At 46.3% G+C, this 25,187-nt stretch overlaps 12 protein-coding genes across 12 annotated transcripts; 5 read left to right on the top strand and 7 right to left on the bottom strand.

Moving 5' to 3' along the window:
• Nucleotides 1-31: 31 nt before the first annotated feature.
• On the bottom strand, nucleotides 32-1,332 carry C8R40DRAFT_1176530 (alpha/beta-hydrolase; the record flags this gene model as incomplete). The annotated part of the gene is made up of 7 exons (XM_046232529.1): nucleotides 32-72; nucleotides 135-351; nucleotides 411-541; nucleotides 595-723; nucleotides 788-925; nucleotides 981-1,001; nucleotides 1,059-1,332. 7 exons carry the CDS (start codon nucleotides 1,330-1,332, stop codon nucleotides 32-34), a joined length of 951 nt encoding a protein of 316 aa, XP_046080693.1.
• Nucleotides 1,333-1,957: 625 nt separating this feature from the next.
• On the bottom strand, nucleotides 1,958-2,902 carry C8R40DRAFT_728255 (uncharacterized protein). Its single transcript, XM_046236005.1, has 3 exons — nucleotides 2,783-2,902; nucleotides 2,094-2,722; nucleotides 1,958-2,021 (listed from the first exon to the last, which is right to left on the bottom strand). Exons 1-2 carry the CDS (start codon nucleotides 2,816-2,818, stop codon nucleotides 2,120-2,122), a joined length of 639 nt encoding a protein of 212 aa, XP_046080692.1. The 5' UTR covers nucleotides 2,819-2,902; the 3' UTR covers nucleotides 1,958-2,021; nucleotides 2,094-2,119.
• On the bottom strand, nucleotides 2,825-4,387 carry C8R40DRAFT_728040 (uncharacterized protein). Its single transcript, XM_046236004.1, has one exon. The coding sequence runs from the start codon at nucleotides 4,079-4,081 to the stop codon at nucleotides 2,987-2,989; it is 1,095 nt and encodes a 364-aa protein (XP_046080691.1). The 5' UTR covers nucleotides 4,082-4,387; the 3' UTR covers nucleotides 2,825-2,986.
• Nucleotides 4,388-5,310: 923 nt separating this feature from the next.
• On the top strand, nucleotides 5,311-7,282 carry C8R40DRAFT_1129931 (PLC-like phosphodiesterase). The gene is made up of 5 exons (XM_046229150.1): nucleotides 5,311-5,612; nucleotides 5,667-5,780; nucleotides 5,851-6,372; nucleotides 6,463-7,210; nucleotides 7,262-7,282. Exons 2-4 carry the CDS (start codon nucleotides 5,728-5,730, stop codon nucleotides 6,995-6,997), a joined length of 1,110 nt encoding a protein of 369 aa, XP_046080690.1. The 5' UTR covers nucleotides 5,311-5,612; nucleotides 5,667-5,727; the 3' UTR covers nucleotides 6,998-7,210; nucleotides 7,262-7,282.
• Nucleotides 7,283-7,666: 384 nt separating this feature from the next.
• Nucleotides 7,667-9,786, top strand: C8R40DRAFT_726919 (glutathione-disulfide reductase). Its single transcript, XM_046235997.1, has 7 exons — nucleotides 7,667-7,842; nucleotides 7,897-7,992; nucleotides 8,053-8,969; nucleotides 9,031-9,107; nucleotides 9,174-9,347; nucleotides 9,410-9,463; nucleotides 9,524-9,786. Exons 1-7 carry the CDS (start codon nucleotides 7,759-7,761, stop codon nucleotides 9,541-9,543), a joined length of 1,422 nt encoding a protein of 473 aa, XP_046080689.1. The 5' UTR covers nucleotides 7,667-7,758; the 3' UTR covers nucleotides 9,544-9,786.
• Nucleotide 9,787: 1 nt separating this feature from the next.
• C8R40DRAFT_726979 (Rad1/Rec1/Rad17) lies at nucleotides 9,788-11,560 on the top strand. The gene is made up of 10 exons (XM_046235998.1): nucleotides 9,788-9,867; nucleotides 9,919-9,987; nucleotides 10,052-10,118; nucleotides 10,169-10,568; nucleotides 10,620-10,712; nucleotides 10,760-10,781; nucleotides 10,839-11,021; nucleotides 11,076-11,140; nucleotides 11,199-11,364; nucleotides 11,419-11,560. The coding sequence occupies exons 1-10, from the start codon at nucleotides 9,844-9,846 to the stop codon at nucleotides 11,443-11,445; spliced, it is 1,116 nt and encodes a 371-aa protein (XP_046080688.1). The 5' UTR covers nucleotides 9,788-9,843; the 3' UTR covers nucleotides 11,446-11,560.
• A 1-nt stretch (nucleotide 11,561) lies between these two features.
• C8R40DRAFT_727107 (uncharacterized protein) lies at nucleotides 11,562-12,801 on the top strand. Its single transcript, XM_046235999.1, has 4 exons — nucleotides 11,562-11,854; nucleotides 11,911-12,161; nucleotides 12,218-12,590; nucleotides 12,648-12,801. Exons 1-4 carry the CDS (start codon nucleotides 11,596-11,598, stop codon nucleotides 12,668-12,670), a joined length of 906 nt encoding a protein of 301 aa, XP_046080687.1. The 5' UTR covers nucleotides 11,562-11,595; the 3' UTR covers nucleotides 12,671-12,801.
• A 441-nt stretch (nucleotides 12,802-13,242) lies between these two features.
• Nucleotides 13,243-13,998, bottom strand: C8R40DRAFT_1073920 (uncharacterized protein; the record flags this gene model as incomplete). Its single annotated transcript, XM_046226649.1, has 5 exons — nucleotides 13,243-13,266; nucleotides 13,320-13,504; nucleotides 13,561-13,786; nucleotides 13,851-13,899; nucleotides 13,949-13,998. The coding sequence occupies 5 exons, from the start codon at nucleotides 13,996-13,998 to the stop codon at nucleotides 13,243-13,245; spliced, it is 534 nt and encodes a 177-aa protein (XP_046080686.1).
• A 1,273-nt stretch (nucleotides 13,999-15,271) lies between these two features.
• C8R40DRAFT_1058918 (uncharacterized protein) lies at nucleotides 15,272-16,488 on the bottom strand (the record flags this gene model as incomplete). The annotated part of the gene is made up of 5 exons (XM_046225228.1): nucleotides 15,272-15,835; nucleotides 15,884-16,012; nucleotides 16,116-16,261; nucleotides 16,321-16,387; nucleotides 16,441-16,488. 5 exons carry the CDS (start codon nucleotides 16,486-16,488, stop codon nucleotides 15,272-15,274), a joined length of 954 nt encoding a protein of 317 aa, XP_046080685.1.
• A 714-nt stretch (nucleotides 16,489-17,202) lies between these two features.
• Nucleotides 17,203-17,612, top strand: C8R40DRAFT_1176523 (uncharacterized protein; the record flags this gene model as incomplete). The annotated part of the gene is made up of 3 exons (XM_046232528.1): nucleotides 17,203-17,372; nucleotides 17,422-17,445; nucleotides 17,504-17,612. 3 exons carry the CDS (start codon nucleotides 17,203-17,205, stop codon nucleotides 17,610-17,612), a joined length of 303 nt encoding a protein of 100 aa, XP_046080684.1.
• A 1,399-nt stretch (nucleotides 17,613-19,011) lies between these two features.
• C8R40DRAFT_1058969 (P-loop containing nucleoside triphosphate hydrolase protein) lies at nucleotides 19,012-19,818 on the bottom strand (the record flags this gene model as incomplete). Its single annotated transcript, XM_046225232.1, has 5 exons — nucleotides 19,012-19,077; nucleotides 19,135-19,469; nucleotides 19,522-19,594; nucleotides 19,656-19,712; nucleotides 19,780-19,818. 5 exons carry the CDS (start codon nucleotides 19,816-19,818, stop codon nucleotides 19,012-19,014), a joined length of 570 nt encoding a protein of 189 aa, XP_046080683.1.
• Nucleotides 19,819-20,281: 463 nt separating this feature from the next.
• C8R40DRAFT_726548 (uncharacterized protein) lies at nucleotides 20,282-25,026 on the bottom strand. The gene is made up of 17 exons (XM_046235996.1): nucleotides 24,475-25,026; nucleotides 24,202-24,422; nucleotides 23,664-24,149; nucleotides 23,573-23,605; nucleotides 23,478-23,519; nucleotides 23,374-23,427; nucleotides 23,206-23,322; nucleotides 22,581-23,151; nucleotides 21,838-22,536; nucleotides 21,623-21,780; nucleotides 21,413-21,572; nucleotides 21,256-21,358; nucleotides 21,049-21,092; nucleotides 20,750-20,995; nucleotides 20,676-20,698; nucleotides 20,533-20,623; nucleotides 20,282-20,471 (listed from the first exon to the last, which is right to left on the bottom strand). The coding sequence occupies exons 1-17, from the start codon at nucleotides 24,887-24,889 to the stop codon at nucleotides 20,443-20,445; spliced, it is 3,492 nt and encodes a 1,163-aa protein (XP_046080682.1). The 5' UTR covers nucleotides 24,890-25,026; the 3' UTR covers nucleotides 20,282-20,442.
• Between the last annotated feature and the right edge of the window lie 161 nt (nucleotides 25,027-25,187).

Below are 25,187 nucleotides of genomic sequence, written 5' to 3'. Positions count from 1 at the left end.
AGTCGCGAACCTCACATTTCGCGATAAAAAACTACTTCTTACAGCTAAATGAGATATTTTCGAAGTAGGGACCTGGAGATCATATCAGTATAGAAATCTTGACTAAGTTCCTTCAAGAATTCGGTAACACCTACCTCGATGATTGAGTATCGCATCATGGAACACCGAATTTCCGGCAGAGCAGTGCTTGTTTTCTTGTCCGGGACATTTGACCACCTTCGTTGCTTGCCCTGCTGTATTAACATCCTCGATATGTATTTCCCCGGAAGGATGGTAATAGTCCAGCAGATGAGGCGGTAGATCGACCACTGGGTCCTTACGATCTGTGACTCGATAAAATCCAGGACCGATCTTTGACAAGAATGTGTGTAATGGTTAAAAATCAAGGACATCGGGACTCAAGTACTGACCGTCGAGTCGACATAATTAGCCCAGTGTTCGTTCCCCATGCGCGGTAATCCAAACACAACGACCGTTTTTTTGACCGAAGAGTCAAGCTGCTCATGCAGCATGACAGCATCAAGAGTTGCAATGGTCGCACCTATGACCACGACAATAAAAGGAAGCGCCAAAACAAATGAAGAATCGTCGTACCTAGTGAATGCCCGGCAATTAGAAGTGATTGGGATTTGTATTCCGCCAACGCTTCCTTGACCTCAGCAAGAATATCACTAGATGTGTGTTTGAAGGTATTTTGGAAGCCATAATGTATTCTGATCTTTTCTAATAGAGAATGACCAGAGTTCGAAAGACTGGTCCCCGGAGACGACAATCGAAAATTACTTACCTTGTTGCTTGAATATGGACTTGTCCAAGTCGACATGCTTGATCTCCACATCATCCAATATTGATAGAAGACTTTTCGTGTTGGTTCCCCTATGGGCAACGACGATAGTGTTTGTTGAATTGTCGTGTGCAATGATATCTGACCGGGAAGTTATGAACGGAAAATTATGTCGAAAATTTGCCCGGGAACTCACAGTTCGGAACTGCATTATTGTCTATGTAGTATATGATTATTTCATTAATTCTGTACAACAGGCTTTGTGCACACTCACCTCCTCCCCACTTGATTACATGGATGTCCGACCCAAGAGCTTTACAAGGTTCGCACACCCATTTTGTCACTTGATCTTCACCACAATATATCGCACGGGTGAATAGCGCCGGTCTCAAGAGATTCGCAGAAACAAAATCCGAATTTACTTCAGTTGTTGGGTCGGTAGACAAGGGATGAGAATGATGTACAAGCGGGAACGCAGCTGTAAAACGTGCAAGAAAAATGGAAACGAAGACCAGCTTCAAGATCGGAGTATAGTCACGGAAAGACATTCTTTCTGGACCAGCTAGAAAGAATGTGAGAACAAAAACCAGGACCAGCCTGCAGAAAGTAGGAAACCAAAACAGGACCCAGGTTTACACTGGTTCATATAGTCAGCTGAATAAAGTGGTATAAATCTACAGGGCGCCCGCTCACTGCATTGTCCGGGATTGTGGGAACAAACAACTTTATACTCCCCGCTTATTCCCACCTACAGTCTAGAAACGGAGCAATCTTGATCCTTGGGAAGTATGTAGTGAAACGTACGGTTCGTACATTTCCCTAGCATTTTGTTGACATTCATGATGTCTCCTTTCACTTGAGGCAATAATGCTAAAGTAGTCAAGACTAAAGAAGCACTGAAAGAGGAAATTTAGCAATACGTGGCATGCTATTTGCTACATGTTGCTACCCACACCATGAACAACTGACTCCCTTCTTCTGAAGTTCTGGAAAATTTAGAGTTGACCGTTCCGATGTCAAAAATATCCCCCGACAATGGACACGTACGATGGATGACCACTGCGAGATATCAGGTAGGAGTGCAAGAACGTCGACAACAAGCGACGTAAAGCAAAAATTCACACAAGAATGGACCTCCAACGGCAACTAAGCCGTCCAACAACTTTCATTTATTTTGAAGAATTACGATGGAACAAGTGCATAGTATATAGCGTTCTATACTAATGATGAAACAATACTGCGAAAGGAAAGGAAGAAAACAATCATCGGTCAGAAAGAGGAGCAACATACACCAAAAGAAATAACGTACCAACTCCAAGACTTTTCTAGAACGTTTTAATCCAAGTCAACACCGTACGGGAACGGAGTGGAACGGCGAGCGCGCGTGAGAGAACGACGCGCAGCGGAGGCAGGGGTGCCAGGTGCACCAGAAGAAGTGCCGGAGCTACTGCCCGACGCGGATCCAGTAGTAGTCGAGCCAGGAGTAGTCGAGCCAGGAGTAGTCGAGCCAGGAGTAGTAGCACCCGTGGCATCTGTAGCAGGAGGGGGCGAGGTGGATTTGACACCAGGTGTACCGTCAGCACTAGCCCCTTGCCCACCCTCCTTCTTGTCTTCCTCCTTGTTCTTCTGACTGCCTTGACCAGCTTGGTGCTGGTGCTGGTGTTGGTGGTCATGCTGGTGATTGTGATGGTGGTTGTGACTATGGTCATGATCGTGGTGTCCCTCATGCTTCTCTTCCCCTTTGGGCTTTTCACCACCCTCCTTGCCACCCTCCTTGGAACCTTCCTTGCCACCCTCCTTGCCACCTTCCTTGGAACCCTCCTTAGTAGGAGCCGGAGTCCCCGCTGTTGTATTATCGTCGTCTCCACGGCGTCCCATGCGAACGGAGGGACGCTCACCTGGAGGACCTTCGACTTCCACAGTGATTTCAAATTCGCCCTGTGAACAAGACAACAGCGTTAGGTAACTTGTTGAACCACTTCAATAGAAGTGACTGACCTTAGATTTACGTGCCTTGCCTATGGGTTCGAACATCTACGCGAGAAATTGATTGCGTTAGTATTGTTAGTAGTGATCCTGACGAGCACAACAAACCTTGTGTTCCTTATGTTCGGGGCCAGGAATGTGGACCGGAACAGCAACGATCTCGACCTTGTTCTCCTCCTTGCGGTGCTTGTGACACAGGAATGATTAGCCAATTGCTTATGGCTCAAAGATGTGGTTAAGACAACTTACACCGTGGTGGTGGTGGTGGCGATGGGGAAGCTCTTCAATTTCAATCTGAATTTCTTCCTCACCATGACGGTGGCCAGGACGCTGCTCAACTTTCAATTCAAACTCGTCCTCCTTGCTGTGGTGTTTGTGGTGGGAGTGCCTGTGCTTGTGAGCGGCCTCTTTAATCTCCACCTCGAACTCCTCCTCACCGTGGTGGTGATGGTGGGTGTGGTGGCGGTGACGGCCTTTCTCAATCTCCACTTCAAATTCCTCCTCACCGTGGTGGTGGTGGTGGTGGTGGCGATGGCCACCCTCCTTAATCTCCACCTCGATCTCCTGTTCACCATGGCGGTGAGGAGAGCCGTGGTGGGGATGACGACGACCGCCTTCTTTGATCTCCACTTCGATCTCCTCTTCACCATGTCGGTGACGAGAGCCGTGGTGGTGACGGCGACCGCCTTCCTTGATCTCCACTTCGAATCCCTCCTCGCCATGGTGGTGGTGGTGACGACGACCACCTTCCTTCACTTCCACTTCGAATTCCTCCTTACCGTGGGGGTGGTGGTGGTGGTGATGGTGACGGTGACCACGGTGCTCCTTCACCTCAATTTCGACCTCCTCTTCACCGTGATGATGATGATGATGATGGTGGTGGTGGTAGTGATGTTCTTCACCGAAATGCTCACCGTGGTGGTGATGCTGTGAGACGGATGAGGTGTTGTTTAGAAAAATAGGAGAAAAAGCTATAGGAACGTAAATTGGACTAACCTTGTGAGGTTTCTCATCCTCTTCAAAGATGATATTAAATTCACGCGCATTGAGGGCCTTTGCCTGAGGACTAGGTCCTCCGAGAGCTGGAGCCGGAGGGAGAGAAGACCCCGCAGCGGTTTGGGGGGTCGGAGGAATGCCGGTTACTGGAGGCACAGCATCTGAGCCAACAGCGGTAGCCTGCGGGAGCCCGGTAGCAGAGGCAGCCGGAGCACCTCCGGGAGTAGCAGAAGCAGAAGGCAAAGGAACAGCAAGGGCAGAAGACGCAGCTCCGACTGCGATGACAGCTTTGAGAACGGAACGAGAGTGAACCATGGTTTATTAAGTTGGGTGAAAAGTCTGTTTAGTTGATTTCGATTGAAAAAATGAAGAGTGTTGGAATAAAGCGACCGGCGGCTTTGTCGTTGATTGAGTGTGTGCGATTTGTGAAGAGACCAGCTCTGTGGGGAAACAGAGGACAGGGATCCATTCATCTTTTATACCTTTTTTTCGCCCCAGTCCCACTGCCGAGTCCAGTCCGAGTTGAAGTCTCTGCACTGATTTGAATGCTTACCGTTACTGAAATGGTGAAACTTCGCTGGAGGTCAGAAATCTCATGATTCGGGCACCGAGTCTTTGACAAAATGTGTTCACGGGTAGATGTCCCTGCAACATTGTGATACAAACTTGTATAAAAATGCTTTCTAAATTTATAGCAGGAGAAGAAGCTGTAATCTTGTTTTTTTGAAAGGGTTTGTAGGTGTAAGGAGCTTGACCTCTTCCATGAAAATATCGCAGCCAAAAACATTGGTAGATCGACGATCAAGCAAAGAAAATCAAAATCAAATACATGAGTGATGTTAATCGTAGATGGAATCAATTGAATCTATTTATACCCTTTATGATCAGTAAATGCCGCCAGATGCCCTAGGACCTGATGCCCTCAGATGCCCTGCCCTGCCCCGCTCTCGCCCGGGGCTCGTAGCCCGTCCTCGGGGACCGGAAGACTCCTTCTCCGGACCACAGGCTACAGCAGCCTGCAGGACTACGACGACGATATGTCTATGTTAGCAATGGAGGCTGGGGGAGCGTGTGTATGGAGTACATACTGTCTATTGTTACAGGTCGCGCTGAGTGTCCAAAATTACATATCACAGAATATCCCATGCCGCAGTTGTTGCATTGCTTTTTACTCCACATACACACGGAGTTACTTTAATCTCGAGGCATCAATGCATCAATTGGCAAAGTCTGGCATCAGCGAGGCATCCTGGGACATAGAGGAAAGTAAGGCAAAGGTATTTGAAACAGGCAAGCATACATAATGATATTGCGCCTAGATCAAGCAAGCCCGAAAGACAGAAATCCGGAATTGCTCCCCGAATCTCCAAGTCCAACGTTCAGCGCTTCAGCGCTCGGTACAGTACTCAGTATTCAGTCTCAGAATTGTGTAGCAGATTTCTTTCCTGACCAAAACCATTTGTAGAAAATGAGGCGTTGATGATTTGGAGGAGGTGAATGTCCAATGCAATTTGAAAGCCTACTGTTCTCACGCTCAAATTGACTTCCGGTCGACCTCCATCATGCGAATCCTCAACTTGACTGACGATAATATCCTGTGTTGCCAACGGTATTCTGGGTCCTGTGGACATAATTCCACTGTTTTATCACCTGGCTCTATACATTTACTTGACATATCCCCTTGCTGCGCCTTCCTGTCTCTTCAAAACTCCCACAAATCAGAGTCCACGAAATCCGAAGGCCTTGAAATATCACTGTCGTTGTCACTTGGGGCTTCATGGCAAGCCGTTCGAGCTCCTCTGGATTGTCGTTGGAGGATCTATGCTACTCGGGTATTTTAATTGAAGTGTGTCCCAACCTTCGGTTGATGCTGAATATTGATTGAACAGTCGTCTACTAGGAACCGGTCCTTTGAGTTCATCATCTTTCCAAAGAGAAATCTGGCTTCGTACTTATCTGAAATGCCCGATGCAGTACCACTGCACTCGCTATTGCTTCCTGGAACACACGATACGTGCGTAAACACCTCCTCACTATGCAATGTCTACATATAACTGAAGTAGGCTTGTATTAATTCTACATAGGATGGCATTCTACGGTTGGATCATCTCGCAGTGCCAATCTCTCGAAACACCACTGCATGTTCAACTGCAGAATGGGATCCGAGTTCTAGACATCCGTCTCGCCAAAATCGAAGGAAAGCTCATCGCGTATCACGGTGTATATCCAGAAAAAACCCCATTTCAAACAATTCTTTCAGCAGTCCACGAGTTTCTTACATCACCCATATCGTGTAGAGAGACTATCGTGATGTCTATAAAGCAGGAAGATTCCACATCCACGCCACCACCCGTCTTCTCTCGTCTCGTACGCGACGAATTCGCCTCGGGTCCAGGAGGCTTGGGCATTTTGTTTCTGGAGAATCGGATACCCACACTCGGGGAAGTACGAGGCAAGGTGGTTTTCCTTAGCAGATTCGGTGGAGACGGCGCTGAGTGGGAAAACGGATTAGAGGGCATGGGGATACATCCTACGATTTGGCCTGATAGCGAAAAGGATGGGTTTACATGGGAATGCAAAGACGTTCTTGTACGGACACATGATTGGTATGTATTTATATCTCTGTCATTTCATTGCCTTCTCCTTCCTCCTGTCCCTGCTAGTCTATATCAATGTACTTAACCCACTTTACACAGGTATGCAATCCCCTCTTTCCTATACATACCTGAAAAAGTATCTTTGGCGACTAAGTTTCTCCTCCCACCTCCAAGCAATGGGAACGACAACAACGACGATGGCAAACCCGATAAACGCGACACCACCTCAACCCGCCCTATTCTATCCCTCATATACACCTCAGCCGCCTCTTTCCCGTTCGCAGCACCTAGACCCGTCGCACAAGGCTTCGGGTGGCCAAACTGGGGATTCGGCGTCGAGGGAGTGAATAGTCGTCTGGGGAAATGGGTTTTGGACGCGCTTCGTAGTAGTCTAGGTCGGACTCAGAGTGGGTCAAACTTATTCTATGGATCAGATGCAGATATGGAAATAGGAAAAGGAATCGACCATGAAAAGATCGGGGTTGAGAGTTTGGTAGGGAATGGGTGGACGACGGGACCACGGTTACGCGGCTGGGTATTGGTGGATTTCTATAATCAGCCTGAACATTCGCTAGTGGATTTGCTTGTAGAATGTAATTTTAGAGGTCGACGGCCAGGTGAGGAAGGTTGGTGATTGCGATTAGGATGGTTCCTGTGATGGCTGAGGTGTTCGAATCCTCAAGAAGGGGAAGGGTGGTGATGATGTATCCCATGTCATTTGTGCGGGGAATGGGACTGAGCTTGGTTAGTCTGAAATATGGCAATATGGCACTCCACCGACCTGTATCTCCACTTAGCCTAATCCTATTGTAATTCATTGCACGCAACAGAATACAATGTGTTAATACTACCTTTCCAATGAGCTCCGATCTATCCTAATGTGAAATCTTTAATTTACCTCTGACGAGCAGAGCATTAACATTCAGTACATCGGAATGGCGAAGAAAGTTTCGAGGAAGCTTCCAGACGCATAATGGAGCTCCGTTGCTGTACTCAAATTGCAACGGGCTCGCAAGACCAAAAACTTTGATTCGTCAAAATTGAACTTTGAAGACGGAATGAGAGACGGAAGTGGCGTCATACCGACACGTGATTGAATTCCCTCTCGCTTACGGATAACGCGTCCCTCCGTGAAAAACTGCTTACATCTTGGCTTACATAGACAGTTTTTCCGTACCGCAGATCTCCTGGCATATATCTTCGGAGGCATTCCTGTCAAATCTGGCGTTTCGTTCTTTCCTTCCACGAGCTGCAAGGCTGTCTCAGTCTACACAAATTTCTCCAAGTGCAAGATTACTTCAGGTAATGGATGGCGGTTGCTTCTTTATTGAAGGATAAATTCCTCAATTCTCGTTGTAGATTGCTCGAGCTTTTACTACTTCATTTCCAGTAGCGATGCCTCCGATCTTTGATAAACCTACTACGGACAAGTATGATCTTGTAATTATTGGAGGAGGAAGCGGTGGAAGTGGTTGTTCGGTGGGTTAGCTCGTCTCAGTGAAGGCGTACTCTCAATCTCATAATATATCTCAGCGCAGGGCAGCTTCATACGGCAAAAAGGTTGCAGTAGTTGAGATGACAGCACATTTAGGAGGAACCTGTGTCAATGTCGGATGTGTGCCCAAGAAGGTGAGTATCATTTCATGCTTGAACTCCGCTTTCGAGTCTCATTCGGATCGTATATATCAGATCATGTGGCACGCAGCCGACCTGCGAGAGAAACTCATGTATCATGCCTCGGGATACAAAATGCAAGGCCTCCCGGAAGTACCCAAATTCGACTGGGCGTCTTTCAAACCTCAGCGTGATGCATATATTCGTAAACTTAATGGAATCTATCACAACAATTTCGACAAAGAAGGCGTCGAATATCATCAAGGTTACGGTCGTCTGAAGACTCCCAAGTCGGTCGAAGTGACGCTTGCGGATGGTCAGAAATACACCCTCGAAGCCGACAATATATGTATTGCTACGGGTGGTTATCCGACTATCCCTAGCGAGAAAGAGATTCCCGGCGCGAGCTTAGGTATCACTTCGGATGGGTTCTTCGACCTAGAGGAGCAGCCCAAACGTGTTGCGGTAGTCGGAGCAGGATATATCGCGGTAGAGCTCGCAGGCGTGTTCAACGCCCTTGGTTCAGAAACTCACTTGATCATTCGAGGAGAAACCGTATTGCGTACCTTCGATCCTACGCTGCAACAGGTGCTTACGCCTTGGATGGAACACACCGGTGTGAAGATTCAAAAGTCGAGCAAAGTGGTCAAAGTCGAGGGCGAGAAGGGTAAGACTCTTACTGTCACTTTGGATAGCGGGAAGAATATCGAGGTCGATTGTGTGCTTTGGGCTATCGGTCGTCATGCGGCAACCCAGGACATGGGTTTGGAGAAGCACGGCGTAAAGCTGGATGAGAAGGGTAACGTGGTCGTGGACGAGTATCAAAACTCATCTGTGAAAGGGATAACAGCCATTGGCGACGTCCAAGGCAAAGCTCTGCTTACCCCTGTCGCTATCGCCGCAGGAAGACGACTAGCAAACAGACTTTTCGGTCCCGAGAAATTCAAGGATGACAAACTTAACTATGAGAACATCCCAACCGTCGTTTTCTCGTACGTTTTTATCCCATCGTATCCTCAATCTCATCTTTTTTCTGATATTGCCTTCCTACAGGCATCCTACCATCGGAACTGTAGGTTTGACCGAGCCTCAAGCTCGTAAGAAATATGGCGATGACCAAGTCAAAATTTGTGAGGATCTCTTTTATCATTTGCTGTTCTGTGTGCGGTAATGGAATGACGTTTGTTTATCAACAGACAAATCATCTTTCCGTGCGCTGTACTTTGCGATGGTCGAGGAAGAACACAAGGAGCCTTCGACTTACAAAGTAATTTGTGTCGGGCCAGAGGAGAAAGTTGTTGGGATACACATCATTGGAATGGGCAGCGATGAGGCCATGCAAGGGTTTGGTGTCGCTGTCAAAATGGGAGGTGAGTACAGGCCTTGGACTCGGAAAGTCATGTTCGTACGGTCTAATCTTCCTGATCCGCAGCGCGCAAGCAAGATTTGGATGATACTGTCGCAATCCACCCTACCTCGGCTGAAGGTCTGTTCTCTCTTCCCTTCACTCTGCGTGTGTATGTCGACTGATGTCCTTCATTCGAAGAACTTGTCACCCTGCGATAAGCTTAAGTCGTCAGTATCCCGCCGTTCTTTTGGCATGGTTTATCACCTTTCGAAATCACACGTGTACAATTTTAGAGCATTCACGGAAATATTAATTTATGGAATCCATGTGTGAAAACAGTTGAAAGACTCGGCTTTCCTTCATTATCATCCCTCGCAATCAATACGCTAATGAGATACTGAACGAATTGTAGTACTGATCAGTGCACTGATCACGAGCTGCAGGCGTGTAGAATTCTGGTCACACGCCACTAACGCGTCTCGTCTATATTTCTTGAACTCAAACCACCATCGATATTTATGTCCCAAGCAGACAATATACCCGTGAGTGTAGACAAACCCTTGTTCAATTGTTTCGAAATGATTCGGGAACAGGTTTTGAAAGCGTCTGTACACGACGTCAGATACCTCAGTGCTCTTCTGCGCGGTGTAAATTTCGCCAATGTTAGCGTGATTCGCTAGTTTCGACTATTCAAACTTCTTATGATTCCTTGTATATGGCTGTAAGAGGGCTACTGTGACGGTGACTGAGAAAGGTCTGGTCATCGTGGTTGAAGAATCTCGGACACTTCTTGGTGAGTGGGCATCTCCTAGTCTTGAACAAGCTCTAAAGATAGTTTTACAGGCACAGCATATATCTTCTCAGATGTGTTCGATGAATTTATTTACCATGCAGAAGCAGAAGCTCCTGAAGCTCAAGGGTCACAACGCCAACAACAAACCGTCAACGAAGAATTGCTCTCCGCCTTTGAAATCCCACTCAATATCTTCCTCGAGCTTATGAACATTTTTGGTACAGCAGGCGGATCTGCAACTAGTAAACCTGGGAGATTTAAGGCCTGGAGAAAGCCTGGAGATGAATCCGAAGAACATGAGAGTGATGGTGGGGAGGGAGATGGAACCCAGGAAGAAGGTAGTTCAAACAAAAAAGCAAAGACAGGCCAATTCTTCGGTGGCGGCTCTGAAAGGAAAACGGGCATGCGTTTGACATATATAGGCCCGGGGTACCCCTTGACTTTAATTGTGTGAGCCAATATTTATATCTTGATCACTGTTGTATCCTGAATTCCACACAGTGCGGAAGATGCCTCTGGTCTAACCACAACCTGCGAGATAGCTACTTTTGACGCAGAACCTCATCTCGAACTACCATTTGACTCGGACCAAATGTAGGTCTCGTTTTTGTTTGGCGAACTCTACTAATTCCAATGCGAAGGATGCTGAAGATAATTTTGAAGGTTGGTACGTCCTGTTCTCAACAAGGGGACAAGTATCCATTAATTATCCTCAAACAGTCATCTTGGCTTCGAGATGCTTTATCAGAACTTGATCCTTCGTGCGACAAACTCACGTTTATCGGAAATCCTTCCGATGTTCCAGATGCTGGTGCTCACACCGCAAGACAGCGGCAAAGAGCACGTCTGCAAGCTCAACCCAATTTCCGTATTGAGGCTACAGGAACATTTGGCAATACTGAAGTTGGTGTCTAGTTTGGGTCCTGTTCGTGATATCTTGACCTATACTCACTTTAGATGGATTATCCTAATGATCGAGACGTGCTAGAATCTTTTGAATGCGAGGCTTCTGTGAGATTCAGGTCCGTTCACGAACGAGGTTATCATATTCCAGTTATGCTAATTGTTTCTTTCTAACAGTTATCGTTTCTCTCATATCGCTCGCACTATGCGCGCTTTGCAGACATCGGTTAAAACCTCTTTACGGATTGATAATGAGGGTTTATTAAGTTTACAGTTTCTCATGCCTTCCTCAGCACCACGCATGAATCCGGTTGGAGTAACTTCAAATTTTATTGAATTTCGTGTGCGTTTGCTTTTTGACTCCTTGTACACAACAAACGCCGAACCTTTTCAACAGTGTTTGGCGTTAGAAGAAGATCCGTGAAAACCAATGATGATAATCTAACACTACCCACTAGCTACTTAACACTACTACTACTACGGGCCGCATGTACAGTAACAAGTAATTGATGGACCACGTGTATGCGAGTTGCTTATTTTGGGTGGCGTTCGACGTCGAATTACCATTTTTGAAATGGCCTTCCTCTCTCCTGTGACTGGCATTTTCAGTTATGCACTTGAACCCATAGCTCCCTTCACTTGGATTGGCCTTCGTATAAGCACACTCGATGTTGCTGCAGCTTTTCGTCTTTGTCTTGTCCTACGTCAAATCCGGGAAGATTTATACAGAAAACATGTTAAGGTCCATGGCCACACATCAGTAGAGGCAAGGTCTTTTGTCAGAAGCGCGTCTACGGCTTTGACGGTTGTATTCGGAGGAGAAGGCTTGACTTGTAAGTATTACTCTGTTACATTCACAGGAATTTCGTTTGGTAAAAGTACTCATCAGGCCCGTATCTTATGGTACCACCCTCGTTTATGGTCTCTGGCATCGTGCCAATATTCTACACTGTGATACAAGGAATTGTGGACATGGCTCCTTCCGTCCCGGAAATGTTTTTCGCCATGGAACTTCCACTATCAGTACTCGATGGATTTTCCCGTGCATTTCTACTTTGCGATCTCATACCACCCATGGTGACGCAAAATGCGTCTTCTGCCATTTCCGCTTCACCTTGGACACTTCTGGTAACGTCCTTGGTACGGCTATGATTCCTTATCGAGTAGATTCCTGAATCACTCACTGCACAAATCAGGTTGCTGCGAACGGTGGTTTCTTCCTCACGAATCTGTTTTCATTCATGAACCCTACACCTCTTGCACTCCAGACACCACCAGAATTGCAAGCCTATGGGTGGACGACTGCCGATCTCTGGTGTGCGCCGCTCGTCACCGGGATTTACGCTCTCCTTACGCACGCGCAGCCTTTTTGGGCTGAATCCCATACTTTGGTGACTGAGTTGCTCGGTATGAGTGTCCAAGGAAAGCCTGTGGAACCTGTTGATCCCGAGACAGCCAGAGCATTTTGTGCTCTTATACTCGCTTGTTTGTTTTCTGGACGAACAGTGAAAAATTTTACCAACTACTTCAATCGTCCTGTAGGGGTGATAAGGAAGAAATTGCAGAAAGGTAATGGGAGTTTGTCTCGATGTTTACCGCTGTATCGCTCAACAGTCTCTTCCATAGAACCAAAAATGAAGACGCAATGATTATGGCGATTATTTCAGACTTTAAACAAACTAGAGATTTCATTGAGTACAGTTTGTTATTCTGATGATGTCACAGTATTAGAGTATATGTAGATGAGTTTTTTCCTGTGTATTGGATTGTCGCAGAACTTGGAAAGTCGTTACCTTGTATTTACAAATACGAATGTCATCGGTAGTCCGTGTACCCAATATTACCATGATATTATTAATGACTGACCCCAAATTCGAACGACCCGTATCAGTGCAAAATATGTCTCAAATTTTTGCAGCGTTTCTACTGCTTGCTCGGTAGACTTCAATGCCGGGAAGACTAATATGAAATATCACGACGCAACCAGAATTCTTAATAAAATACTTGAAACTTTGAGCATGAACACAGGCCCAAGATTGCCGACGCCAGAGGGAAAAATCTTTCTACCTATCTTTTAACTCTGTTGAACACTGAACGGTGTGAAGGGGGATGTAGCGGTTGGTTTCAACGTAATGCTTTATCCAGAGAGCTGATAAGAGTGCAGACCTTGTATACGTGATGATGTTGGGTTTACGATAATGGTACATATGGTATATGTATACTATAGAAGAGAAAGTTCTGGTGCCTGGAAGAATGAAGTCAGTGGGATACGTCTCCTTTGAAAGTACAACTACACACCGGACCCCGAGTTTCGAATGCAAGCCAATCGCCAGTTCCGGTTGGCAGTAAGCCCATGGAACGACATTTCCACAACCCGACGCCTAATGTGAGCAAATTGCAAGCAAAGTACGCCAGCTTTTGAAGAGCCATAGTAGAAAACGATTTAGGATTCTTGGAAGCAGATGGAGCGAAGGAAGCAAAAGCTGATATATGTAGACATTAATGTCAGGGAAATTCGAGTAGTGAATAATAACCGCACCTTCATTCATGCCAGCAATATTCTTGAATGGGGAAGAAAGTAGCATGAATATGATGCCCATGCTAAATATTTGGACCCCACTTCCTGACATGTAAAGCATAAAGAACTGCATAGGTAATGATTTGGCAGGCGATATGGCTAAGTCCCAGGCGCGCTTGTCTTTGAGCTGGTCATAGGCTTCAGGAGTTGTACTTGAGATAGCAACGGCCTTGGATATTCCCTTCGACTACATTACAGAGGTCGATATTAGGCAATACGATATTGGGTGTACGTAGGCTGTCACAACGTACAGATGAAGTCGTTTTTGAGAAACCGGGGGGAGGGGGCAGATTCCTCCATCTTTGCGAGCTCGCGTCAATTTCCTTGAAAAGAAGGGCAAGTTACTCACTTCGATGTAGATTCTAAGGAAGAATATTCCAGGTTCAGGCCTGATGACATGGTGGTCGCGATTCAGGGATTGTCACGTGAAATTACATCGCGACCTCCTTCCAAATTTTCAAAGTCCAGGGGGTTCTTCGGTTCTATGTATATCTTCAGGATTCCGTTAATGTTCTCCGGCCTCATCAAGATAGAGGGGTTCATTTACTCTTCATCATGCTCCACCACAAATACCAGATACTACGACATATGTGTACGCAGACACTGCGCAGACTCCGGCCGCGGAGTGCGATAAATACCTTCTACTGAATGTAATACCTCTCGAACTTCGTGAATCAGCCTCTATGCAGCAGATTTTTCATGTGGCACAAACGTCAAAACGTTGCTAATGGTCTCCTGGCCAGTGAGCACGATTCGCATTTCTGTTGACTAGTATGTCACTGAGTCTACTGTATAATAGCCTCTTTAAAATAGTTCTACCCGAAAGAGCAGAATCCAATGGTAGGGAGGTTAGGACACCCTCGAATTTCTTCAATTAACCTTCATTTGTCGCTCACTCATGCGGGTTCGACTGACGAATGACCTACATCCATATGCATAGTCGAGACTGAGGTACAGTGTACCTGACCGTTACGAAGCAGCGAAGCAGGATACTTGTTGAGTTTACTACATTCCAGCGTATTCCTGTGCCTGTACATATGAATCAAGAATAGTTCGCTGAGAGTGGTGGCGCGGATTTGAGAAATGATGATCGCATCTGAGAGAATTCGAATCGTGCAACGTTTCTCCAAGCGACCCACTATAACCCACTCTAAGACCCACTAATGAACACCCAGACAGCGAGGCTTCGTAGTTTTCAATTCATCCACGACCGAGTCTCGAGTCGGTCTGGAGAGACCCTCTGCTGTATGATAGCATTCGTTAGCAGAAGGAACAATCAGAAACAATCAAAACTCTTCATTGAACAATGAATCCATTTTGAGAAGGCCATTAAACTTATGAGAGCGAGAGGATGACTGGATCGTCGGGTGGCGGAATGTACTAAAAGCTCCAAGGTGATGAAAACATAGGCGATGACGCATTCTGTACATACATTGAAGGGGGTAATGACTGAGCATTCGACGCAACTGGAATGATTGAAGATCGGCAACAAAATCATACAAAAAAAGCAAGTCATCCCACCAATGTCACCCGCAGAGGTTGAAGGACGGTCGTAGCAGAACAGAACGAGGTAAGCGTAGGAAATCCAAAACTTCCCAAGTAAGAAATGAATACCTCAGGGTGATACGAGGCAACCAAATGAAGGCGGTGATAGATATTATGCAATTCGATACTAAAACTGGGGTTGTGGTGGGGGAGGTACAGGTATCTGCCCAGGATATTGTTGTACGGCGAAGCCAGGCGGCGGCGGCGGCGGAGCGAACGCTCCGTACATAGGCATACCTTGAGGCGGACCCATAGGAGCCATGCCAGGCATCTGCATCTGCATACCCGGCGGTGCCATAGGCATTTGCATTTGCATCGGAGGCATGATAGTTTGTTGTGGAGTAAAGCCAGGAGGCGGAGGCGGCTGGGCTAGTGCGCCGGCAAATTGACCTTGGTAAGGACCTTGGTAACCAGCCATAGGTGGAGCACCAAACGGCATTGCTGCGGGTGGTGGACGGGCGCTGACAGGTAAAGCGTTATTTTTACGCGCCTGGGCAGCAAGTAGACGTTCAGCCTGGGTTCCATGACGTTCACCTTTCCCGTCTTTTTTAAAGGCATATTGAACGGTGATTGCTTTGTTCATTAAGAATTGGCCATTCATGGATTCAACAGCTGCATCTGATGCTTCAAAATCGGTGTAGGAAACAAATCCATATCCTTTGGATGTCCCTGTACCAGGATCTCGCGCAATCTAATCTCTTATGAGCGAAGGTCGGAAGAAAGATGGAGTATTACACACCTTGGCTGTCGTCGCCAGCATACCAAAAGCACTGAATGTATCATATAGTAATCGTTCGTCGACGTTTTCGTCCAGATTGCCTATAAATAGATTTGCACCAACGTCTAACTGTTTTTTGTCGGATGAAGCCTACAAAGGTAATGGTCAAAACAGATTGGGCTTTACAGTGAGGAATTAGGGTCAGAGCGGTGGCTCTTACGCTATCAAAGCAACCCTATCAATCTACTCATACCTTATTAACCCTAATGGGCTTTCCCCATAGCTTGATTTGGTTCATTATCTTACAAGCGTATTCAGCGTCCTCTTCAGTCAAAAATTCGCAGAATCCGTATCCTTGATGGGCCATAGAGATACGATCCTTGGGTAAATGCACATTTACTATGACAAAATCAAAGGGTTGAGCAAACCAAAAGAAAAGAAATACGGAAAAGACGCACCAACTGGACCTGCTTGTAACATTAGTTCCCAAACCAATGCATCCGTGCATCTCTCGTCAAGATTGCCCTACAAAAAAGTCAGCAGACCCCAGGCATCGTAGGATTGGGTTGAAGACCAACCAGGTAAACGGTGGCCTCTTGATTGCGGTCATCCTGGGGACGCGACATAGAGAAGGGACTAAGTAACAGTCACGGAGTGACCTTGAGGCGCTGACGCCATGACAGGCGCCCAAACTTCCTCAACCGAATTCGGCATTAGCTCAGAAACCCTCAAATCTAGCTCAATTCCATGTAATCTCAAATCCTCATATTACCGCCCTCCAGCCCAACCCGGGATGATCGCTCAACCAACTCTTACGCCATGTCCTTATCTTACGAAAACGCTGACAGATACAACAAGATACAGCAATTGAAGTATCCTCAATTTGCGGAAGGACTCAGGAGGTTTACACCAATGCAATTGACAGACCTCTCGAAATTGAACTCCGAAGGTATAGTTGATCCTCGCTCTCTCCACTCTGATTGCGATTGTATGCATGTTACGATGAAATGTATTTCACTAGACATGGGATTCAATTGTGCCTAGCAATGGTATACCCTCCTCGAGGTGGTATCGAGATGTGTTTGGCTAACGTACAAAGCACCACCTCGAAGAAAATCATATTCTATTGTTATCCGGCTGTTTACAAACTGCGATAATCTAACGATGGATTCCGAAAGCTACTGCCACTGGGGATATGAAACTTGACGGCTATGTTTGACGCGCGGGTTTGCTGATTCTATAAAGTCATCTCGAGGTTCTGCTTCTTATCCCTCATCGGCTTTCACCCGCTTCCTATCAGGTGTATCTCTGTCGACGTCCCTCATCTAGCAAATTGAACAATGTTTAAACAAGTCACTTTACTCTTGTTCACTGTGCTACTCCTCGGCCTCTTGACCTCTGCCGCTCCGACTCCCGTAGAGAGGAAGTCTCTTAAGCAGTTGAAGTTGAAGCGCGGTGACCCGGAACCTTTCATGAGGCGGGATGAAGCACCCAAACCCTCTGGCTATGTGTGAGTACTCTCGGTCGAGTGGATGCCCTTGTATTTACATCCACCCCAGATCCAAGCGCGACGAAGCTTCCAGGTTTGCACAATTTTATTTGACTGTCGATTTCCTGAATCACCTTTCGAAACTTATACAGGGTTTTCAAGAGGGATGAGCCCAGCGCTCCCAAACCGTCCAAGTCAGACCGATTTTCTCCAATTTTATTTGACGAACTGAATACCTCTTGCAGATGGTACAAGAAATGAAGAGCTTTAGGCAATCATTGCCGATAAGGACATATGCATAACTCGGTAAGTATCGGTTCGTGCTGGTGGTGGTATCTACGACTTTGACCTTAGCAATTGGCAGCGTGGATGGCTTTCTTTACTTTCTTGATCGAACAATTTCGAGCGGCTGACTTAGGTACAGATTTTACTGCTCGCGAAATCTTGAAAGTTGTACTTCGAAATAGATTCGACCGAACGTTGTATTACAATCGGGGGGGTCACAGTGCGTAAGCGAAAAATATCAACTATAACCAGGGGGGTGTTTTCTTGGAACGCGGACCGGTGAAGATGCCGTTCAGCGGCATCAGAGTAAAGCAATCATCTTTATCCTGTCTTTATCATTGATTTCTTATCGATTCCTCGTAAATTTCAGTTTGCTCACTCATACCGTGCTTTACCTCAAATTATCTCAAATTCTCTGCTCGAGACTACTGCATAGCCATTGCATATTTCTCATGTACCTGGGCTTGGCTTTCCTCTGCCTTTTGTGTACTGTTTCGATGGCTAATTATGCTCATTCTGCATGTTTGAATATCATCGAAAATGGTCAAATTTCTACTTTTCGAGACTACGAGATCCATCTGCAGCAGAACCAAGAAGCTTTGAGTGGAAGGAAGAGGGCTTTGACTGGAGCTAGTACTGGAGCTCGGAACCCTCATCGGCCATATAAAAGGCCATTGTTATCTTGAAATTATCTATCATGCACTTCAAATACCTGTACCAAATAAGTATATTATGTTGCTGAACCTCATTGCAAAGTTATGGTACTGGTTATTTTGAAGCAAGGTTCTGGAGTGTATGTAAAGATAGCTAATCAAGCAAGAAGAGAGATAACGAGCCTACAACTTGTTCAAATCTGTTGACCACCTCTGGTACTATGGAGAACAATCGGCAATTCGGCAGTGATTACTAAGGGGGTGAACTTTGATTTCGGGTAATGTTGGGTCTGATCGGACATTGGCATAGTTGATATTTCGGATTTCTCGGTCAGGAGCCCCCTGATTACAATATGTAAAAGAATGGCACATCATGCCGAAACAGACCGAAACTCGATATTGAACTGAACTCCTCGGTTTCTCAATGAATGTCGGATAGGATCATCTCACCCATTACCTATTCCCCACCACATGTAACACAAAAGCAACAGAAATAAACTAAGATAAACTGCTGGGCACATGAGCCTCCCATCCTTCAAGAAATTGGGTAACTTAGTATAGTGGATGAGGATGTGTCGTTGAAGATAGGAATACTGGCTGAAAAGGGAAGAAAAATAATACGATTTGGAAGGATATATAGGAAGATCATGGCGTACTAAGAAATGTCATAAGGTGAACGTGGGAAGTGAGAAGAGCTCCAGCCATCGAGAGTAGGAAATCTATTAAACGACGACACATTTGGTTTTTCTGTGCTTAACGACTGGAGGTTCAAGGGCAGCGACGATAGCCTATGGTACATGGAAACATGAGCCAACGTGTATGAGAAGTAAAGAAGTGAGAAATACCTCATCGAACACGTTCTTTAAGCCCTTCTGCGTCAGCGCTGAACATTCAACATACTTCACGGCTCCAAGCTCCCGGGCGAGCCGTTCGCCTTGCTCGCCCATCACTGGTTTCTGTTTTTGCCTTGCAAGTTTGTCTATAACCTGACCGTCGTCCCGAAGATCGATTTGTGTTCCAACGATGAGACAGGGAACACCTGGACAGTGATGGTGCACTTCAGGGAACCATTTCTCTTTGACGTTTTCAAAGGAAGCCGGCGATGTTACACTGAAACAAACAAGGAATACGTCGGTTTGTGGATATGATAGAGGGCGAAGTCGGTCATAATCCTCCTGACCTGTGCTCGATATGAGTTCAAACTTGTAGATATATAAACAGAGAAAACGCACCAGCTGTATCGAATAAGCCCAATGTATATGGATCATCACCTATCATAACCGTCACAGCATAATTGTCGAACACCTGAAGGAAGAAAAAATGGTACATAGCCCGCTTGATAAACAGAATCGTATGCAGGACGTACGGTCGGCACATATTCACTAGGAAACTTGTTGGTTGTGTATGAAATTAACAAGCAAGTCTGCAAGATAAAAGTATCAGCCACTGAGAAGAGACAAAAGGTGATTATAATAGCGCGCCTTGCCCACAGCACCATCTCCAACAACTACGCATTTGATCGTCTGCATGTCTCCAGGTGGTATCTGGTTCAGGAAGGAAAAATTCAATGATAAACAAAATAAGAGCGATTTAACAGCGCAAAAATTAACCCGCATGGGCGTGGCAACCGACAAGCCTCGTGGTCATGGCTTCTCCAGGTCGATGGCGAAGCTCTGGGCCCCACAAAAATGGCGAGAAAGCACTCACTGGTCAGAATACAGAGAATATGCACCAGAGAGTAAAAGGGAGCCTGATATCCTGAGCGGCGGGAAGTCGAAATAGGAATTGATCGTCTTCGAGACAAGGGGCGCTAAATCTAGAGGCTTGAGCTTCAAATTGAAGAAAGCCTGACCTCAACGCTCAGCTGAAAGTCGGAAGGAGAAGGGTACTGAGTTGGTAGACAATAAACGTACAAGGTAAAACGAGAAGCTAGATCAACGCTGGTGAATTCGTTGAGGAGAAAAGGAACTGTTGCAAACTTCAATTGCAAATGTGTGACCAGATGTGACACATATGTCACGTCATCGCATATCCGCGTTTCAGGCTATCTTATCAAGGAATCTTATTAGTTCGATCGGTCTTCACTGCTTTGTCTCTCTCAAAATGTATGTAGTCCAAGATAATTAAAATAACAAGCAAAATCTGGCACCCTCTCACGATAGTTTAGCCTTTTTATTGGAGTCTGCGAGAAGCAGGATGTGTGAGTGTCGGCAAACAAGAAACAGCTACAACAGCAGTCTGACCTGAATTTGCGTATGCAGGTTGCGACCACCAACTTAATAATCCACTATTCGTCCCTGTCACTATACATCCTCCATTGGGAGCTTCCAGACTCTGAATAAATACATCAGCGAACGGCACGCAGATTAAGCAGAAGCTAACAAACCACAGCAGCAGTCACCACTTCGCCTGAAATAGAATTAGGATTCATCAATCTCGAGGCTGACCAACGACCCATACCTTCTTCGCGTTCTTCTCTCAGACCGTGATCCAATCCATATACTAGCGAACCCTTCCTAGTGTCCCAAATGAGAGCGCACCCTTTGATATCCCCGAACAGCACGCCTTGTCCTCGCGCAATAAAGCATGCCCCAAAAGATCGCAGCTGGTGTGGATTCGATTCCGTATCCTTATTAGTGTAAGACTGCTCCAGTTTGCCTCTCTGTTCAGCCTGCAGACCTATCAAACGAGATACACCGTGGCAAGCTATCATTTCGTCTTTCAAAAATCTGCTCGTGTCGAACAAAGCTTTCACCCACTTATCAAAGCGTTGGTTTTGGAAGGATTGACGTCAATCGAGTAGCTATTCGGAGTATTGAGAATCTGTCGGCGAGAAGCTTCTCAAAGAAGGACATACATCTTCGTCTTCAGAAAAGCACACGCGCGTATTATACCATTTGGGACTTCACAGGCCCATCTACGTACATGGAGTGGATATCACGTGAAAAAACAAATTTAGAACTCACAATACACCATCAACTGTGCCTCCAAGAAGAGTCGATCCATCCTCGATGAATGTTAAAGCCGTGACATTAGGTCGAAGGATAGGTCGTTGTGCTTGCCAAGAACCTACGTAGCAACCTTATTCAACGCTTCAATTTCCGCGGGTGTGTTAGTACCCACCTGCACCCTTAGACCAAAACCACACCTTAACACCTACCGAGGGCAGGGACACGGCCACTTTGTCTTTGTAATAAGCTAGACGCATCCCGCTATCTATTTCCTGATAATTTGGCTTGACCCCAATATCTACCATCTTGGCCCAAGTCCAATGATTGAAACTCTGTTGTAATCAGCAAAAGCCTGTAATTTTAGTAAAATAAGGAGCCGTACCGTTCGGCTCCAGCGACTTATCATACCATCTTCCCCCAGTGAGATGATACCGCTATCATCCTCTAGCCAGAGTACACTGGCTACTCGTGCGTTATGACTGAGACGAGCCATCTCTGTACGTGTGCTGTTGTTCCAAATTCGAATAGTTTTATCTGCACCTAAAAAAAGGATGAACAGTTCAGTTAAGTAAGCATTTGGAAAATTGCACTACTGACAGATCAATGCCAAAAGTGTACCGTCAAAAGTACCGGTGATACCTAGAATTGCGAGGTCACCTTCGCCTCTCAGGAGTATCGAGTGGTTAGACTCGAGCGTCGGCCATCGGAAAACTCGCTTCTGGGACCGCATGCTGTCCACGGGCCCATTGACATTCGGTGAAGACGCACGCTCTCGTTTGACACCCCTAGGCAGAGTTGCTGCTACAGGCTTTGGGGGTAGTGGATGGAAAGTCTGAGGAACGGAGGCTGTGTCTACGGGAAATGTCCCCGACAAGGCTGGAAGTTTCACAGGATTTATAAGAGTTGCGGCGTTCCAAGGGGTGGACGACGATGTGGAGGTTAGTTTGGAATTGGTAGCAAAAGTATTAGTGGGGGTAGAAGTGGTACTGGGTCGTCGTTCTTGGGAAGGTACACTGGAACGAGTATCTTGAGGCGTCTGGGTAGGTAGCTTAGGCGAAGATGGCCGAGGTGTAGGAGGCACAGGAGTAGTTGTAAATTTAGGAATAATAGGCGACCGTTTCGATTCTAACGATGTATTGAATGAACGATCATTCGATTGGTTCTTCCCCAAAGCAGGGGAAGTCGGTGATTTGTTTGGCGAATTCAATCGCGAGAATAGAGAAGGCGCACTCTCTTCAGATAGGGGCAGATTAGGTGCTCTAGTGTTCGATGGAGATATTCGCTCAAGAAGAGAACCTATATTATTCAGAAAATGCAACTGACTGTAGAAGGAATTTTACCTTTACTACTGACACTAGGAGAGGTAGTATCTATGGAAGGCAGACGCTTCCATTTAATCTGTACCGGTGGGGGAGGCGGAGGTTTCGGAGAGTCGACCGGGGGCGCAGAATCAGGAGGGACAGGAATTGCAGGAGGAGGAGAAGGAGAAGAATAGGCCACCAGATTGGGCATTTTCGGTACAAGCTGGGGACGGAAAGCAGCGGGGTGATTTGAATAGATTTCCGACGTTGCCTTGGACATTGGCGTTCCGATCCCGATTAATACCCGTTTCTTGGTTTGAACGCCAGCAAGGGTTTTGGGCCCGGAGGGGGCCGATGAAGCTGGTACTAGCGTAGAGGGCTTGATACTAAGAGGGTTGGTGTATGGACCTGATGAAAGGATTGCCAAGGAGTTTGCAGTCGGAGCAGGTTCGTCAGCTTTATTTCGCAGACTACGAGGAGCTCTTGGTGCATTGGGTATAGATTTAGCATGTTCCAGCATAACCTTACTGCTGGATGCCACGGCGTTTCGAGGCCCAGTCGGGATGGTTTTATGTTGAACAAAAAGTGGCGCAGCTTCGGATTTTATGAACTGCATGGACAATATTGGAAGAGAAATTCCGGAAAAAGTTGTCGAATAACGCACCTTCGTTTCCTTCTCGTTGACTTCTCTCGAGCCGCAATGAGCTTCCATAACGATTGAGTCATTTTCGTTACCTTCTTCTTTGACTTTGACGACTGACGAGGCTGTATTCGTACTCGCCTTAAATACACTGAACCTTTGAAATGATACAAGCAATACTTAAAAACAGACCTGAGGTTCTACCGAGAGATCCAGGGCATTTTTTGATTCTAGAATGAGACTGGGCTGTGAAAATGAGGATTTAGAACAGAAATTTCGGCGAATGCTTGGCGTACCTCAACTGAAGTTTCCGCAGCTGACTTGCCCTCAAATGCAGACTGTCGAAAAAGAGATATCACGATCAAGAATGTTGAGCATTGAATTCGCATACCTGTTCCATGACAAGATCACAGGCATCCGCATGCTATGAGGATTATCACATAAAACAGGCCAAAGCTTTGTTCAAAATGCCAGTAGCATACCTTCGCAGAATCAGGAAGATTCGACAGAGCTTCCTTGATATGCTCTAGTTGGGTCGTCGCGAGGGTTTCGCCAGTGAATTCAGTTACAAAACCTGCTGATACGAATGGATTATATATAGGGGATGTTCTAGATACTTCTTTCAAATCTCTCGACCTAACATCGCTATAGTTTGGAAGAATTGACTTAAATGGTGAGGATGGGATAGAAGATGGGGGTTGAGCTTGTAACGAGTCATCAATCGATTGGACGGCTTTGGCGGCAGTCAGAGGTTGAGACGAGGTGGTGCGCGGAGATATTCGTATACCATCCTCATCATTGACCATCGAATCAGGGCTATCGTCAGGCATCAACGGGGACGGCAGAGGACAACCTGGAAGCAGAGATGTGAATGGTTCGAATTCAGGAATCCCCGCTGATGATGGTTGCGAATCAGAGTCAGGAGAGTCCAAGTCCATCGGAGAAAGGCTACGTTCTTTGACCCGTGCCTGCTATTATCAACATCGAGTTCATGCTGGAAAAACGAAAACGAAAACCCACATGTTGTTGCATAGTAGAGGTATCTATTGAGAGGTACGGAGATGTTTCAGCTTGAACAAAAACGGAGCGTGTCGAGTTCAAAGTTTGAACAGAAACAGATGTTGAAGATGGATGTGATTGAACCGAAACTGTTCTATGAGGTGGTTTTGCTTGGACTTGAACTGAACAGCTAGTTGGGGTTGCTTGAATGCCAACGGATGTCCGCGTAGTTACAGGCCCATCTACAGGACATGAGTGGAATTAGATGGGGAGAAATTTAAACATACCACTTACCGTCTGTTTTTTTTACCCAAGCGCGTCTCATTTTTGGGGGAAGGGCATTCTTTGGCAAAGGTGGTATGTCTCCATCCTTCGCAGCTTTAACCCTTTCCTGCATTTCGAGCTCGTCTGAGGTGAACGGAGCCCCGCAAAGCAATACAGAATGATCCTTGAATCTGGCATCGTCAACAGTTAGAAGAATCTCTTTGCCGGGAGTGATGGTGAATCGTTTTTGGGCAAATATTTTGAAATGAACAAGAGAAGATGACTCTCCCCCTTCATCACTAGAATCATCAGAGGCTTCTACACGTCGTAGCACCGCGTGAGGTTTCTGAGTTAATCTACGTGGGCGAAAGCATAGTGAAGTTTTTACACCGAGGATCTGGGATATAAGGAGTCCTTCACTGGGTATCGAGAAGGAATCATCCATAAAAAGTGTGCTGAGTACTCTCCTGAGGTTTGTATATGTGGTGCTCTGGATACTCCAATTAAAGAGAAGAATAAGGCTTTCGCAGGGGATTTGGAGGGCTGTTGGAGGGTGAAGCGAAACTTCGCAACGAGATGAGAAGTTGCACGTGGCTGTAGCGCCCACATGGTGATTAAGCGCTAGTGGAAGCTTATTTTCGCTTACGAGCTGTAGCTGACGAGCGATGATGCAGTGACGCATGACCGGCATAACTCTTGCAACGCTACTATGGTTCACAGGGTACTTCCGATTTCTTGAATAT

Source organism: Lentinula edodes, assembly GCF_021015755.1.
Source record: "Lentinula edodes strain Le(Bin) 0899 ss11 chromosome Unknown C8R40scaffold_53, whole genome shotgun sequence".
Classification (NCBI taxonomy): Eukaryota; Fungi; Basidiomycota; class Agaricomycetes; order Agaricales; family Omphalotaceae; genus Lentinula; species Lentinula edodes.
This window is presented reverse-complemented; position numbering and strand designations above follow the sequence as displayed.

Coding starts and splice junctions, on each gene's coding strand:
- C8R40DRAFT_726919 (XM_046235997.1), top strand. CDS start 7,759: ATGCCTCCGATCTTTGATAAACCTACTACGGACAAGTATGATCTTGTA. Junction 9,108..9,173: donor CGATGACCAAGTCAAAATTT/GTGAGGATCTCT, acceptor GTTTATCAACAG/ACAAATCATCTTTCCGTGCG. Junction 9,464..9,523: donor CCACCCTACCTCGGCTGAAG/GTCTGTTCTCTC, acceptor CTTCATTCGAAG/AACTTGTCACCCTGCGATAA.
- C8R40DRAFT_728040 (XM_046236004.1), bottom strand. CDS start 4,081: ATGGTTCACTCTCGTTCCGTTCTCAAAGCTGTCATCGCAGTCGGAGCT.
- C8R40DRAFT_727107 (XM_046235999.1), top strand. CDS start 11,596: ATGGCCTTCCTCTCTCCTGTGACTGGCATTTTCAGTTATGCACTTGAA. Junction 11,855..11,910: donor CGGAGGAGAAGGCTTGACTT/GTAAGTATTACT, acceptor AGTACTCATCAG/GCCCGTATCTTATGGTACCA. Junction 12,162..12,217: donor CACTTCTGGTAACGTCCTTG/GTACGGCTATGA, acceptor TGCACAAATCAG/GTTGCTGCGAACGGTGGTTT.
- C8R40DRAFT_728255 (XM_046236005.1), bottom strand. CDS start 2,818: ATGTTCGAACCCATAGGCAAGGCACGTAAATCTAAG. Junction 2,723..2,782: donor GCAAGGCACGTAAATCTAAG/GTCAGTCACTTC, acceptor TCTTGTTCACAG/GGCGAATTTGAAATCACTGT.
- C8R40DRAFT_726548 (XM_046235996.1), bottom strand. CDS start 24,889: ATGGATGATTCCTTCTCGATACCCAGTGAAGGACTCCTTATATCCCAG. Junction 24,423..24,474: donor TTGGGTAAAAAAAACAGACG/GTAAGTGGTATG, acceptor CATGTCCTGTAG/ATGGGCCTGTAACTACGCGG. Junction 20,624..20,675: donor AAGTGGTGACTGCTGCTGTG/GTTTGTTAGCTT, acceptor GTATTTATTCAG/AGTCTGGAAGCTCCCAATGG.
- C8R40DRAFT_726979 (XM_046235998.1), top strand. CDS start 9,844: ATGTCCCAAGCAGACAATATACCC. Junction 9,868..9,918: donor CCCAAGCAGACAATATACCC/GTGAGTGTAGAC, acceptor ATTCGGGAACAG/GTTTTGAAAGCGTCTGTACA. Junction 9,988..10,051: donor GCGGTGTAAATTTCGCCAAT/GTTAGCGTGATT, acceptor TATGGCTGTAAG/AGGGCTACTGTGACGGTGAC.
- C8R40DRAFT_1129931 (XM_046229150.1), top strand. CDS start 5,728: ATGCCCGATGCAGTACCACTGCACTCGCTATTGCTTCCTGGAACACAC. Junction 5,781..5,850: donor CTTCCTGGAACACACGATAC/GTGCGTAAACAC, acceptor AATTCTACATAG/GATGGCATTCTACGGTTGGA. Junction 6,373..6,462: donor CTTGTACGGACACATGATTG/GTATGTATTTAT, acceptor CACTTTACACAG/GTATGCAATCCCCTCTTTCC.